Source organism: Schistocerca nitens, chromosome 3 (genome assembly GCF_023898315.1).
Source record: "Schistocerca nitens isolate TAMUIC-IGC-003100 chromosome 3, iqSchNite1.1, whole genome shotgun sequence".
NCBI lineage: Eukaryota > Metazoa > Arthropoda > Insecta > Orthoptera > Acrididae > Schistocerca > Schistocerca nitens.
Genome location: NC_064616.1, coordinates 212,930,270 through 212,947,524, shown reverse-complemented (window position 1 = coordinate 212,947,524; position 17,255 = coordinate 212,930,270). Strand labels below are relative to the sequence as shown.

At 37.6% G+C, this 17,255-nt stretch overlaps 1 protein-coding gene across 1 annotated transcript in view; it reads right to left on the bottom strand.

Moving 5' to 3' along the window:
- LOC126248166 (cyclic AMP-dependent transcription factor ATF-2) overlaps window positions 1-17,255 on the bottom strand; it is a 209,106-nt gene that overhangs the window by 22,172 nt on the left and 169,679 nt on the right. The window contains exon 10 of the mRNA XM_049948924.1: window positions 1,337-1,527. Within this exon, the coding sequence (XP_049804881.1) occupies window positions 1,337-1,527 (191 nt within the window). The remainder of the gene's footprint in view (window positions 1-1,336; window positions 1,528-17,255) is intronic.

The following is a 17,255-nucleotide window of genomic DNA, read 5'->3' as shown; positions in this document are numbered from 1 at the left end:
TCTTATCTTCCTTTTCTGTGAAAGTATGGTCACTGAGTGAATGAATACATGATTCTGACCCACTTACCAATTTCACATATGACCAAAACCTCTTAGGGTTTTTACTTAGATCAGTTGACAAAGTTTTACTTTTAAAGTCATTGAATGATTCTCTCATTGCCCTCCTTCCACTCATTTTTGCTTTGTTCAGCTTCTGTTTGTCGACTACATTTTTACTTCTCTTGAATCTGAGATGGAGTTCTCTTTGTTTATATAGCAGTTTTCTAACATGGCTATTAAACCATGGAGAGTCTTTCCCATCCCTTAAGACGTTACTTGGATCATACTTGTCTAGGGCATAGGTACATCATATGAAAGCTCATGGAAAATGTTGTCAAATGACAACCCTCCCATCATTTTAGCTTAATTAGGAGAGTTGCTATAGTGATTTTTGATAATTTCACATTGCCAATTTTCAAAAAGGGTCAATGTATTTAAATAAAAATGGGTATTTTTCTTAACCTATATGTAGACTACATCTGTGCGCCATGGAATGCCTCGCAGGAGAAAATGCCAGTAGGCTTAAAAATGGAGGTAGTGATACCAGCGAGGAAGATGATGATTGAAAATAAAATATTGATACTACAGAAGTGAAAAAAATTGAGGGAAATCATTTCTTTTTCTTTATTTTATTTCTCCTTTTACTATCAGAATGTAGACAATCAATAAATGGCATAATTTAGAACAGGTATAGTGTTAACTTTTTAGGAAGATACTTTATATCAATAAAGCAGATTGTAATTTTGATTGGTCAGAATAACTTAAAAATAAAATGTTTCCGAGGAGCCTCCCTTTTTTTTTTTTTTTAAAGGCAGGGGGGGGGGGGGGAGTGGGTTCATCTTATATACATGGTCATCTTATCTTACACCCAGTAATTTTTTTATAGATTGTCCACTATTTTTACAAAGGGAATGTCATATCTAAGAAACGATTTAATATTTACTTTTCAACAAACAATATTTTGAATTGTGCACAGCTATTCTTAAATTTGTATTATAAATAGTGTAATTTTGGAAGTACAATTTAACAGCATTCTGTTAAGAAAACATATTTTCTTAAACACAACACTTGTCATTTTATTGTCAATAGTTCTAATCAAATGCAATTAACTAATGATTCACCTGTATTGATACTATTTTCATACACACATCTTGAGCTTCTTTTACAAATGTTTGAGGTGGTTTCAATGGACCTACGCTTTCTGAAATTTTTCAGCAATTTAACAACAGCAATTTTTAACAAACAAATATGATTTTACATATTCAACATTTATTCACAATATTTACAAAGCACTTACTCTGCATCATGGCAACTGAAACAGAACAGTTCTTATGTTGCAAAAGCAACGCCTTGAGGGTAGCCAATTCTGCTCTAAGACTTTTGACCTCTGCTTGTAGTTGGTCATTAGAAGTTTGCAAAATATCTGCCCTTTTCTCCAGGTCTTTTATCCACGATTTTCTTTTTTCTCTACAACGCATAGCAGCTGCCCTGAAACAAATGTTTTTATTGTTATTGCTACTTCCCATATCAGCAAAATTATTAAATTAAATGTAGTTTACATGAAATTTAGAGCAAACCTTACATGTCTGAAATGAAGGCAAGGAAACAACAAGTCATATCATTGTTCAATGGTGAATTGTTATACAAGTTTAAGCAAAGATATTTGTCATCCATCCGACAGTTTTTCAAATAAATAAATAAATAGAGCTAACTACAACTGGCATGTTACTCTTCTACATCCACAAATATATGACATGAAGGTGAAAAAGTTGCTGATACAGGATTCTGGCAAATGAGTTTTTGTGTTACGGACAAGGCGGTGCACACAGCTGATGAGCTTTGCGTACATCACAAAAATACAGTCGAAAATGTATTGTGTCAAACAGAAATGTACAAAATTGTGAACAAACACAAGTTTCATATGATATCAAGTGTGTGGAAAATAATAGCAGACATCTTTTGGACATTAAAATAGTGTTGTCTGGCTAAATGCTGATGCTTGAAATGCCAGATTTGATAGAAAACTGCAGGGAATTACACTGCAAAACCATGCAGTCAGTATTCTAAATAGTATTTGAAAATAGTGTGTGTAAGAGGCTATTAAAGCATCTTTCAAGGGATTTTCATCTCTAATACACTTAGCATCCCTGGGAAATAACAGTAATCTTCCCAGCAGGGGAATTAGCAAACGTAATAGAAATGAGCACAACTCTCCGAATGTACCCACGTTAAATCCATTGTAGCCCTCAAAAGCTAATTGTCATGCATGAATGTACAAAAATCTCCATGTTATTTAAATTGAACGTTGAAAAGGCATTTCCAAAAGTATGCATGTCTGTATCAACATCTCACAAAAACAGATGGATAACAGCAGGTATTAAGAAGTCCTCCCAAACACTTAAATACCTCATTTCCATGAAAGAGAGACACAGTGATCCAGAATTCTTAAATTTCTATCATAGATACAAAAAGATCTATAGCAAGGTGCCGATTGCTGCAAAAAAGTCATTTAATGACAAAGTAATATATAATGCAGAGAATAAAAGCAAAGCAGTCTGGGATGTTATAAAAAGGAAATGGGGAGAGGCAAACAAATGCAGCATAACATACTGATAAGGGAGGGGAATAAGGTAATAAATGATCCACAACACTTAGCAAACTATGTAAACGAGCAATTTTCAAGTATTGAAGGGAAGTTACAGGAAACATTTCCCAAAACAAATATAACAGCTTAATGCACAACAAGCGAAAATCCGGAAAAAGGTTGCAGAAGCAAAAAACAAAGTTTGGGAACAGTCATGTCAAAAAATTGAATCCTATATTGGTGGTAAAAGAAACACAGAAGCATGGAAAACTATAAAAAATTTAAGAAGGAATTCCAAAGAAACAACACATATTAAATATATTACTCATGACTCTTGGGAAAAATATTTTAAAAGTTTATTAACAGAAAACAGGGAAGAATACTTGGGAAACCCTGAATATAATGAAATGATAGATCTACAAGCAGAGAATTACATCCGTTTGGAAATAGAGACAGTAAAAACTGCAATAAAATCTTTAAAGAATGGAAGGGCTACAGGCATTGGAGGTATTCCTGCAGAATTATTAAAATTAGGAACAAAGAAATTAATGGAATTGTTAAGAAACCTTTTCGAAAGATGTTTAAATGGGGAAGATGTCCCAAATGTTTTGAAAGTAGGATATATTTCAGTGATACATAAAAAAGGAGCGAAAGATGAGTGTAAAAATTATAGGGGAATAACAGTGACCAATACCTTCAGTAGATTATATGGAAGAATTATTAAATATTTGTTAGAACAAGAATACAAAGAAAAGGAGGCTGAAGAACAAGCAGGTTTTAGAGCTGGAAGATCAACAATTGATCATATCTTTTGCCTACAACAAATTATTGAAAAAAAATGGTTTGGACACAACCTATACATTTAGTATTCATAGATATAGAAAAAGCCTATGATAGTGTGCCTTTATCCAGTTTATGGAAAGCTTTAATATCAATAGGAACAAATCCAAGAATAATTAAAGCAATTCAAAATTTATATAAAATTCTATTTCAAAAATAAAAATTGGTAAATATCTATCACATGGATTCCAAGTCACAAAAGGATTACGTCAAGGATGTAGCATCTCACCTACATTGTATAAAATATATACAGAAGTAACTTTACAGAATTGGAAGAAAAAATGTCACGCTATGGGAATACCAATAAATCATAGAACAATATACTCGTTACAATTTGCAGATGACCAACTGATTATAGCCCAAGACTATGAGGACATAGAGTATATGACCAGAAAATTGATTCAAGAATATAAAAAATCAGGTCTAAATGTAAACATGAATAAAACAAAGTACATGGTAATTGGTGGAGTGAATGGAGACTTAATATTAGAAGAAGGGATGGGAACAATAACAGCTACTGAGGAATATAAATATTTAGGTGTGAAAATTACAAATGATGGGAAACAGCACAAAGAAATTAGATCAAGAATAAATTCTGGAAAGACGACAATCTCTTTATTGAATGGAATTCTCTGGGACAAACACATAACAACTGATAACAAAATAAGGATTTTTAAAACAATAGTTAGGAGCATTATTACATATGGTTCAGAAGTGTGGACAACAAAATGACAACTGAAATCAAAATTATTAGCCACAGAAATTGATTTCTGGAGACGTTCAGCAAGAATATCAAGACAAGAAAGAATAAGAAATGAAGTAATCAGAGACAAGATGAAATGTAAAAATTCAATTATTGATTTCATCTAGCACAAACAACTTAAATGGTATGGACACATCAGACGAATGGAACAGGAAAGGCTACCAAAATGCATAATCGACTGGGTACCAATTGGAAGAAGAAAAAGGGGACGACCACCTGATACATGGATACAGGGAGTTCAGTCAGCAATGAGGAAGAACAACATTCCTGAAGATTTGTGGACAAATAGAGAAGAGTGGAGAACAATAATTAGTGACTTACTGTAATCTAGAATAGGTGCTGGAAAAATGTACTCACATTGTAAATCCAGAATAATAATAATAATAATAATAATAATAATAATAATAATAATAAAATATAACAGCTGTAAATAATGTTGCACTAAATACAATGATATTACTTCCAACCACAGAGAATGAAGTCAATAAAACTGTTCAAAAAATAAAAAAGCCAGTAGGCTCAGATGAAGTACCAATGTGTGGGGTCTAGTGAAGCAGGGGATACAACCCGTCGGCTTTGAACAATGACGTCATTCCTTAGTCATAGATAGTAATGTCTTCACTTCGAGGCATAGATAATAAAGCAGTTCTGTGTTCTAATAAGCGCTATCATTAAAATAATTGAATGTGAATCTAAAAGCGATCATTTATCTATATTTCACTATTTTGCCATATTTCACTTTCTTATTCCACCAATATGCTTCAGTAGCTGATAAGTGTTTTTTGGCTTTAAAAAAAAAAAAATCTCAAGAAATAGAATAAACTGATCCTAAGATACAGATGCTTCAGTAGCTGATAAGTGTTTTTTGGCTTTTAAAAAAGAAAAAAAATCTCACGAGATAGAATAAACAGATCCTACTTCATTAAGCAATCAATAAAAAAACTAAACTAAAACATAACAGCAAAAGACTTCGTAATCTATTCTATTTTCAGTTTACCATTTTCACTTTTGCACTGAAACAATGCATGGAGATTATACAAGGCCCTTTAACTAAGATAATAAATGAATCCTTCACATCAGGGACATTTCTAGGGCAGTTAAAACAGGCAAGAGTTGTACCTTTGCTTAAGAAAGGAAATTCAGAAGACATAGAAAATTACTGGCCCATTTCCCTGCTGTTACTGCACAAGTCACCAAAGTGACGTCAAATCGAAAGACCTGCACCCGGCGAACAGTCTACCTGACAGGACGCCCTAATCACACAACATTTACATTTTTACCGTTCTCAAAAATAATAGAAGCAATTATGAAAGGCAGATTAATGAATTACCTGAATAAATACAATCTTTCAAGCGAATCACAGTTTGGTTCCCAAAGAGGCAAAAATATGGAGTCAGCCATAATAGAATTCACAAAAGTTGTACCTGATGCTCTTGACAAAGATGGGTGAGTTACAAACATATTTTTGGATCTTTCTAAGGCCTTTGATACAGTCAACTACAAGATTCTATTAAATAAATTAGAATCATTAGGAATAAGAGGGGTAGCTAATGATTGGTTTCGATCATACCTAGTAGATAGGGTACAAAGAGTAGAGATACTTCAAATAGATCTAAAAATTTAGTAAAACACTTATCAGAACCAAAATACATTAATAGATGGGTTCCACCAGGTAGCATATCAGAACCAATACTATTCCTGATATACATCAATGACTTTATCAGTAGTGTTACTCAAAGTGAAAAAATTCTCTTCGCTGATGACAGCAACACAGGGTGTCCCAAAAAGAATGACCCGATTTTAACTTGTAATAATATTGAGACAAATGTCACTAGATAACTGAATCAGGGCTAGATGTAATCAGCATGATCTGAGTTTCAGAAAAAATCCGCTAGGTGTCACTACGAGCGCTGACCTGGAGCGTGCAGCCAGTCTCGCGCAATATGGCATCCGCACAACAAAAGGCATATTGTGTTATTGAATTTAGTTATGCTCAATCAGTGATCACAGTTCAGCGGGTGTTTCATATTCATTCTAAACCACCATCACCAAAGAACATTTGACGGTGGTATAAAGAGTCTGAAGAAACAAGGTGCCTCTGTAGAGGCAAAAGTCCTGGCCGGCAAGCGTTCCTGAACAAACAGTGGAACAAATCCGATGAGCATTTGAGCGGATCCCCCGCAAGTCTACGCGTCATGCTAGCCAAGAACTTGCGTTACCGTGCATGACAGTGTGGCGTGTGTTACAGTGTCGTTTAGCCCTCAAACCATACCGATTACAACTGGTACAAGCTCTTCAAGATACTGACAAAGTGAAGTGAGTAGACTTTAGCAATGCTATTATAGAGGACATGGAAGATGACACTTTTATGTGTCACTGTTGATATTCAGCGATGAGGCAACTTTCCATAATAGTGGTAAGGTTCACCGTCATAATGTGCGTATATGGGGCCTCGAAAATCCTCATGAAACAATTGAACTCGAACGTGATTCACCAAAAGTGAATGTTTTTTGTGCTGTTTCACAAAGCAAGGTTTATGGACCCTACTTTTTTGAGGGAGAAACTGTAACAGGACAATCATATCTTGAAATGCTATGGAACTTGTTATTCCCACAACTTGACTCTGACAATTACATCTATCAGCAAGATGGAGCACCACCGCACTGGCACAACAATGTGCGCAGTTTCCTCAATGCCAACGTGCCTCAACGTTGGATAGGGCATACAGGACCGCGAGACCAGGCTTTACACTCTTGGCCTCCTAGGTCCCCTGACTTAACACCATTTGAATTCTTCCCATGGGGATATGTTACACAATGTGTTTACGTTCCTCCCTTACCTCGTGACATTGATGAACTGAAAACCAGAATATCAGCTGCTGTAACTTCAGTGACAGAAGGTACCTTACGCTCAGTTTGGGATGAATTTGGCTATCAGCTAGATGTCGTCTGTGCAGCCAATGGAGGACATATTGAACATTTATGGTGGATTTTTATATACTTCTGTCTTCTCTGAGTAATTTAGTGTGGAATTTGTTGGTGTTAAGCCCTTCTTCCTAATAAATAATTTTATTTAAAATCAGGTCATTCTTTTTGAGACACTCTGTATTATACTCACTGAGAAAACAAGAGAACTCCTTGCAGACAAAGCAAATTAAACTCTCAAGGAAGTTTACGATAGGTCAATAAGTAATAAAGTGACATTGAACATAAAGAAAATTAATGCCATGAATTTCAGTTTGGAGAGGGAAAATGGCAATGTTAAATTAAATGTAGATGGGACTTCTATAGACTGTATAACAAATGTAAAATTTCTAGGAATGAATACTGATTCTCAGTTGAAGTGGTGTGAACACACAAAGGTACTTGCAAACAGAATGTCATCTGCATGTTATGCCCTTAGAATCCTATCATCAGTGTGTAACATGCAGTGTCTTTTAGTTACATACTATTCGTAAGTACACTCAGTTCTTAGCTATGGCATTCTTTTTTGGGGAACAAATGCACAAAATGTGAACAACATTTTCAAACTCCAGAAAAGATCAATAAGAATAATAACCAAAAATAGAAGTAGAGCTCATTGTAAAGATCTGTTCAAAACACTGGGGAGTTTAACTGCTCTGTGTGAGCACATTTACCAGTTAGTTGTACACATCAAAAATAACATTGGTAATTACTGCAAAAACAGCTCTGTCCATGACCATGGAACAAGAGCTAGGCTCAACTTAGTACAATAAATTACCAAAAGACATTAAAGAAATTGCAAAAATACACTTACTTAAAAAGGCAGCTAAAAAGTACCTGTTATGCAATACATTTTATACATTGAGGGATTACTTAGATAAAACAGAGGAGGGGTTTGGTAAAAAAATATGTTATACAAACACCTCCACACTATGTTTTTTCCCTTCTTTTTTCCTTTTCTAGAAAAACTTACCTCCAAGCTATACATAGCCCAATACCAACACCTCTTCATCTTTCTGAGCTCAACATCTCACTCATTATAGAGGGATGCTGACTCAGTTTTTCAGGATAGCACATGGGAAGTTGCGGTACAGAAAGTGGCCCAGAGACCACCAGAGAGAGAGAGAGAGAGAGAGGAAACAACTTGTGTACAGTGTGTGCAGTGACTGATAGTGAGATATGTGTAAACAGTGTGGCATTACATTATTTACGAACTACTACTACTACTACTACTACTACTACAAAGGATTGTCACTACAATGGGATCAAAGACATGCAATATTGCCAGATTTTCAATACAGCTCAAACATAAATTTGCTGACAAAAAATAACATTGCATTCAGTTCTGTCACAAAATTTCTTTCATCTATTTTTTCCCACGTTAACTCTGGGAACTGTTAATTTCGTTAACTAGAACAGATTAAGGAGAAATTTTCTACATTTAAAAAAAGGAATGTAAAATTTTAAAAAGAATTATGTTCCCATTTACAGTAAATTTATCAAATTCAGTTACAACATATGAGTTAAACAACTTGTATTCATTAACCATTACTACTCTTCTGTCACTTGTCTGAAAGTCTGTTATCGTAAAACTACATAAAACAGATTGTTACAGTGCAAAGGTCATATTTGACGAGTGTCGCCCGCATCTCGTGGTCGTGCGGTAGCGTTCTCGCTTCCCACGCCCGGGTTCCCGGGTTCGATTCCCGGCGGGGTCAGGGATTTTCTCTGCCTCGTGATGGCTGGGTGTTGTGTACTGTCCTTAGGTTAGTTAGGTTTAAGTAGTTCTAAGTTCTAGGGGACTGATGACCATAGATGTTAAGTCCCATAGTGCTCAGAGCCATTTTTGACGAGTGTCACTTCACAGGACTTTTAAGATGTTTCATTAGTGGCAACAGGAAGCAAACATCAATTTTTGGCACCAAATAAATACGTCTCCATGAATTTTTACACAAATCACACACACTGCATCACTGGGTGAACGAAAGAGACATGTCCTTAAATGCCTCTGTGTACCCTGTAATTTTCTTGCCTTGATAGTCTCTATGGAAGTGATAGGTGAGGATTGTACAATATTCCTAGATTCCTCACTTAATACTGATTCTTGAAACTTTGTAATTAGGTTTTCATGGAACAGTTGGCATTTATCTTCAAGCAACCAGCAGTTCAGGTTTTTCCATAATTTCCATGACACCCTCTCGTGGCTCAGACAAATTTGTCACCATTTGTGGTGCTCTTCTTTGTACATGTTCAAAAGCTCCCATCAGCAGAGGGATGCACTGCGCACTGACAGCCTGTGCTAGCTTGCCTCCAATGAGCTGGCTCGCATAACGTACGTAGGCTTGGTCCACCCCAGGGTCTAGCAGAATTGGCCTGCTGGTGTGTTAACAGCTCACATATCACACTAAAGACTGAACTCACTGAGTGGTTTGCTGGCTTTGAGAGCTGAACCCACCCATCATCTTTAGACAGCAGTGATCCCTACTGTGTGCTCTGGCTAATAGTGTCACTGACTTCGACAGAATTAAGAAGAGAAACAAATTATTAACCATCAGAAATTCAGTGCTTTCTTCTATTTCTTATTAATAAACTGTCATCCCTCATTTTCTTTGCAGTTACTTATTACAAAAAGAGGTGGCGATTTGAAGAGTATTTCATTTGTTGTCACTAAGCTATGTGGCTATAGGTAGAAACATGGAAAGGTAATCTATTTTAAATAACAAGTGGGACGCCATTATGGTGTGTTTATTGAAAAACACTGTAATACAGGTAACAAACACACTGTTAAACACACAGAATTTCAAAATTATGTAAAACTGAGCGCACGGCTTGTGCAGAGATCAGGTCTGGATAGCATCCTAATGCCAACTGATGAGATTGGGATGCAACATACATCTTTAGTATGCTCAGTATAACTTCAGAACTACTTGTATGCTGTTGGCTGCAATGGTACTTAATAATTACTGCTGACTGTATTTGCTGTTCCAAACAGTATCCCATATGAGCAAACTTGTTGCGTCTTTACCAGTGGTTACTCGTATTTTAGGTACTTGGGCACACATGGCTTTGTTTAAAAAGAATAGCTAGATGGAGTCATAGGGTTAAGCCACGCATGTCTGCTTTCGTGTCCCACAGCTAATTCACTGCAAATAATAACCTGTAGCTGATCCTGCAGCCAAATGGTCTATGCATTGGCTAGTATTGCAAGTAAATAAAATACACAGAAACAAAATAAAAGTTAATAACAAGGGTTCTATTGTAAGATCTGTAACTGATGCAAATGACAGAGAATGGTGTTAAATAATGTTTATTCAAGAAAGGACATATCTCAAATAAACAGGAAGTGATCCTACAATATTCAATTAAAATGCTGACAGAAATTACCCTTATCAAATGCAGTAGGGTTATGTTGAGAGTGTTACGAGAATGATAGTAAAATCCCCAAACTAAACTGTCATCAAAGATATGCGAAAAATAAGTCTATTGCATAATTGCCATACATGAAATATTCACCAGCTCAAAACAGTTCGAGTTCAACATGATGATTTAGAAATTATCATACATGATACAAAGAATATTAACACATACAATGTCTATCCTGAGTTCCTTAATACAAGCGAGAAAAATTACAGTAATGTTCTATGGTATCAGCTGTGTCCTGTGATTGGCTGACAGCTGCAAATGACGCAGCCACCATCTTGATTTCATTGCTTACAAAGCTGACATGTGTAATACTTGAAGGCTTTTCTATTTATACTTGCGTATTACAAAAGTATGCAGTTTCAGTGATACACCAAATTAAAGATTTCTCCAAAATGCACCAATTTTAGTACAGGTTGTTGTGCTAAACAGACAAGAAGTGCTACTTTGCTACCTTTACGTAATCAATTACACAACATAAAAATGGCAACCTCAGCAGTAGTGGTTTAATCTGCGATTGTAAGATGACCAAGTATTCTTTGAATGATAAATTTGGGAAAAAAACCTAATGTTGTAATTGAGTAAATGCAGTAAAGGAAATTAAAATTACAGAATTCTCAGTCAGGTTACAGATTACTTTGAATAGTATAATGCTTTTCAAAGAGTGGCTCTGCTGATGGTGATATCTCTTGCAGGGTATGCCTGCAGTTTTCTAGATTTATTAGGCAGCTTGGCAATGGTTTACAGATGATTTTCTATCTTTACCTACATAAGTGTTGACCTTACCTTCAAATTCTGCTTAAAAAAATTCTGACTCATATATTCCAGTCACACTTCCGATCTATTGTGAGTTAGATTCCCTTCAAAAATTAGAGTATTGCAACGGCCATTCCCCACCATGAATCAATCTATCACGTATACAACTGAATCATGCATGTTACCATAGGCAGGTCTGCCTTCTTCCAGCACTCGACACAAAGTGCCAGAATTTCTCCCTTGAATTCTTCACTTGAAAAGTCCTACTCTCCACTTGATTCCCTTAGTGTTCCATTAGTATTTGGCTTTTTCACTGGCTGAAGGCCACCCCCCTCAAAAATACATTGTTCTTTAGCTCTACAGACATTATTTAATTCAACTTGACCACTTCCTGGACTAAAGTATTATATTACAACAGTATTTAAATAAAGAAATGTTATAAATATTCAGTCACACTCATATCATTCACAACAATTACAAATAAAGAAGTGCTTTCACATTTAAAGAGAACAAATTGCCATAAAAATTTTGTTCAAACAATTATTTATGCTTTCTTGACAGGAGCGGTTTTGGATCTCTTTTCAACTGTGGTGTTCGCTAACACATGAAACTGTCCACATTTAAATCAGCACAGTTTTTAATAGCACTCACAATCAACATTTGAATAAAGTTACTGGCAAAACAGTAAACTGTTCATTACATATATACACGAGTATGACAAAATAAGAGGTATTTATGCTGTATTCATTTGCTGTGTAATTGTGGAGTTTACAAAGTTCTGACAAACTTTTGCATAATGAAAAAAAGACATAAAATGTGAAATATTAACTTCTATAGGGTTGAAGACATTGAAAATATTGTTGTGTCATTGGTTGCATCTCATTTTTCTGAGATTGCAGATGTATTTAGATTTGCATTAATATTTGACTGCGAGTTATTATCGAATCTCGAAGAGAGGTAAGAAGCCATCTTTCGGCTTGTCTGATATTCCATCATTTATTGGAGCATTGTCTCCTGCAAAAAGGCCATGCAAGCTACAGCCACCAAAATTCCCAGCTTTGGAATTTTCCCATTTCTGGTGAAGCTACCCTTCTCTGCAGTTGACTGGCAAGAACAAGACACGACGTGCCCTCAGCCCTGGGGCAGCACAGCTAGTCCTCAGCCACACACATGCCAATTCACCTGCCTTCAATACTAGCCCTAGATGTATGAATAACTTGCTTACCTACTCGTAATGTAACAAGACCAAATTCACTGAAGTGTCAAAGAAACTGGTATAGGCATGCGTCTTAAAATACGGATATATATAAACAGTCAGAATACGGTGAAGCAGTCGACAATGCCTATATAAGACAACAAGTGTATGGCGCACTTGTTAGATCAGTTACTGCTGCTACAATGCCAGGCTATCAAGATTTAAGTTGGTTTGAATGTGGTGTTATATTCGACGCATGTGCAGTGGGTCACAGCATCTGCAAGATAGCAATGAAATTGGGATTTTCCTGTATGACCATTTCATGAGTGTACCTTGAATATCAGGAATACGGTAAAACATCAAATCTCCAACATTGCTGTAGTGGAATAAGCTCCTGCAAGAATGGGACCAACAATGACTGAAAAGAATTCCAGAATGAGATTTTCACTCTGCAGCGGAGTGTGCGCTGATATGAAACTTCCTGGCAGATTAAAACTGTGTGCCTGACCGAGACTCGAACTCGGGACCTTTGCCTTTCGCGGGCAAGTGCACTTGCCCGCGAAAGGCAAAGGTCCCGAGTTCGAGTCTCGGTCAGGCACACAGTTTTAATCTGCCAGGAAGACTGAAAAGAATTGTTCAACATGACAGAAGTGCAACCTTTCCAGAAATTGCTGCAGGTTTCAATGCTGGATCATCAACAAGTGTCAGCATGTGAACCATTCAATGAAACATCACTGATACGGAATTTCGGAGCCGAATGTCTACTGGTGCACCCTTGATGACTGCATGACCCAAAGCTTTACACCTCGACTTCGGCCATAAACACTGACATTGGACTGTTGATAACTGGAAACATGCTGCCTGGTCAGACGAGTCTTGTTTCAAATTGTATCATGCAGATGGACACGTACGGTTATGCAGACAACCTCATGAATCCATGGACCCTGCGTGTCAGCAGGGGACTGTTCAAGCTGGTGGAGGCTCTGCAGCGGTGTGGGCCGTATGCAGTTGGAGTGGTAGGGGACCTCTGATACGTCTAGATATGACTCTGACAGGTGACACATCTGTAAGCATCCTGTGTGATCACCTGCATCCATTAATGACCATTGTGCATTAGGCAGACTTGGGCAATTCCAGCAGGATAATACGACACCCCACTTGTCCAGAATTGCAATACAGTGGCTTCAAGAATACACTTTTCTGAGTTCAAACACTTCCACTGGCCACCAAACTCCCCAATTATTGAGAATATCTGAGATGCTTTGCAACATGATGTTCAGTAGAGATCTCCACCCCCTCGTACTCTTACGGGTTTATGGATAGCCCTGCAGGATTCATGGTGTCAATTACCTTCAGCACTACTTCAGACATTAGTCAAGGCCACACCACATCGTATTGCGGAACTTCTGCTTGCGTGTAGGGGCCCTACACAATATTAGACAGGTGCACCAGTTTCTTTGGCTCTTCAGTATAATAAATTTCATTTGTTTTCTGATATAAATAGTTTACTGCATTGTTGCACAGTATTAGAAGAGTTAGGCTCCCCCTAGCATTTAATATGCTAAAGATGGCTTTTCATAATTAATGTTTGATAAATTAAATGTCTTAGCTTTGTGATTAAATGTTGGTGGGTACCTGGTGTTCAGAATCTCCAAGTAGGATTCACTCTCCAGGCTTACTCGTGTTCCTCACATTACTGGCATAATTCAGTGTTATATGGCATTGATAGTATCACTGTCTGCATTCCAAGTCTGGGGACATCTTCTTACTCATTGTTATAACAATCTACATTGCTGCCCAAGAAAGCCAGTAATGCTTATTAACTGCAGCATCCCAATATGTTAAAATTAGCACATAAAATTTGGTTTTTCTGAAACAAATTCCAGTTTGGAAAATAAGGAAGGTCATAGTTTTATAGCATGTAAGAGTAGCCATTACATTTTGTCATTTTTCTCTATTCAGCAAACTTGCAAATTTCCTAATTGTTACAAACATCCCTAAACAAACATTTTTTATTAACCCAATCATTGTGTATCTTGAAGTTTTCCCAGCGTATTGATTGGTCCATCATATTTTGGGCTTGCAGCCGGATCACGTTGACATCTTGGCACGATATTTCGGCTAACAAACATGCAGCCATCTTCAGGTGAGTACGAGACTGAAGATTACTGGTGCGTGTCATTCTATATATGCCGAAAATTGGCGCAGCGGCGCCTGCGCAGTGGAGAAGGCTAATATCACGCCCCCTATCTAATTTGGCACGCTCTGCAGAAGCAGGCCGCACATGTGTAGTGGTGTACCTACATTTGCGCTATCTGTCGTAAAGCGCCTTCGCGCAGCTGAGGCGCGGTAGTCGAAAGCATAAAATCAATTTTCGTCAGCTGTTGCACTAGATGCAGACCCATGTCTCTGTGAAGCGATTAAAGAAATTACAGGATCCCATGCTTTATCCATCTGAAAGCCGCCGTCTCGATTAATAAGATCTTTTGCCAATCGTATCTCCACGGACTCCTTGATAATGGATTCCCAAAAAGATCTAGTTGTCGCTAAAATTTTTGTTCCACAATAATCCATGGAGTGTCCCGTCGAAATGCAGTGTTCTGCTATGGCTGATTTGTTGGGCTGTAGTAGACGTGTGTGGCGCTCACGCTCCACGCATCTTTCCCGTACTGTGCGAGTAGTTTGGCCAATGTAGGATTTTCCACATTGACATGGGATCTTATAAATACCCGCCTTCCTCAGACCCAGATCGTCCTTCACAGAGCCAAGCAAAGCCGATATTTTCGTAGGTGGTCGGAAGATCACTTTAACACAATGCTTCTTTAAAATCCTTCCTATTTCAGAGGAGAGGTTACCCACATACGGAAGAAACGCCCTGGACCTGACCACCTCTTTGTCTTCTTCTTCTTGTTTCTCTTTACATTTCTTCTTTGTTACAGCTGTGCGGTTTTGGCGTGTAGAATATCCATTCTCCCTGAAGACGGATTGCAAATGTTCTAATTCTTTAGGAAGGTTGTCCTTACCAGATACTACATGTGCCCGGTGCACCAGAGTACGCAGCAAACCCATGGTTTGTTCAGGGTGGTGGCAGCTCGTCGCCTGCAAATACAGATCTGTGTGTGTGGGCTTCCGGTAGACGGAGTGCCCCAAAGATCCATCGATTCTACGATTTACAAGGACATCCAGAAACGGCAGACATCTGGCAGGATTCTTAAAACATCTGAATTCCATTCACAAGAATATTCAGTTTTCCATGGAGGTCGAAAAAGATTTTTCTTTTAAATCACTTTTCATTCAATTTTTGAATGTAGTAATCCTACGTTCTACGAGTCGGGGCGTGGAATGTCAGAAGCTTGAACGTGGTAGGGAAATTAGAAAATCTGAAAAGGGAAATGCAAAGGCTCAATCTAGATATAGTAGGGGTCAGTGAAGTGAAGTGGAAGGAAGACAAGGATTTCTGGTCAGATGAGTATCGGGTAATATCAACAGCAGCAGAAAATGGTATAACAGGTGTAGGATTTGTTATGAATAGGAAGGTAGGGCAGAGGGTGTGTTACTGTGAACAGTTCAGTGACCGGGTTGTTCTAATCAGAATCGACAGCAGACCAACACCGACAACGATAGTTCAGGTATACATGCCGACGTCGCAAGCTGAAGATGAACAGATAGAGCAAGTGTATGAGGATATTGAAAGGATAATGCAGTATGTAAAGGGGGATGAAAATCTAATAGTCGTGGGCGACTGGAATGCAGTTGTAGGGGAAGGAGTAGAAGAAAAGGTTACAGGAGAATATGGGCTTGGGACGAGGAATGAAAGAGGAGAAAGACTAATTGAGTTCTGTAACAAATTTCAGCTAGTAATAGCGAATATCCTGTTCAAGAATTACAAGAGGAGGAGGTATACTTGGAAAAGGCCGGGAGATACGGGAAGATTTCAATTAGATTACATCATGGTCAGACAGAGATTCCGAAATCAGATACTGGATTGTAAGGCGTACCCAGGAGCAGATATAGACTCAGATCACAATATAGTAGTGATGAAGAGTAGGCTGAAGTTCAAGACATTAGTCAGGAAGAATCAATACGCAAAGAAGTGGGATACGGAAGTACTAAGGAATGACGAGATACATTTGAAGTTCTCTAACGCTATAGATACAGCAATAAGGAATAGCGCAGTAGGCAGTACAGTTGAAGAGGAATGGACATCTCTAAAAAGGGCCATCACAGAAGTTGGGAAGGAAAACCTAGGTACAAAGAAGGTAGCTGCGAAGAAACCATGGGTAACAGAAGAAATACTTCAGTTGATTGATGATAGGAGGAAGTACAAACATGTTCTGGGAAAATCAGGAATACAGAAATACAAGTCGCTGAGGAATGAAATAAATAGGAAGTGCTGGGAAGCTAAGACGAAATGGCTGCAGGAAAAATGTGAAGACATCGAAAAAGATATGATTGTCGGAAGGACAGACTCAGCATACAGGAAAGTCAAAACAACCTATGGTGACATTAAAAGCAATGGTGGTAACATTAAGAGTGCAATGGGAATTCCACTGTTAAATGCAGAGGAGAGAGCAGATAGGTGGAAAGAATACATTGAAAGCCTCTATGAGGGTGAAGATTTGTCTGATGTGATAGAAGAAGAAACAGGAGTCGATTTAGAAGAGATAGGGGATCCAGTATTAGAATCGGAATTTA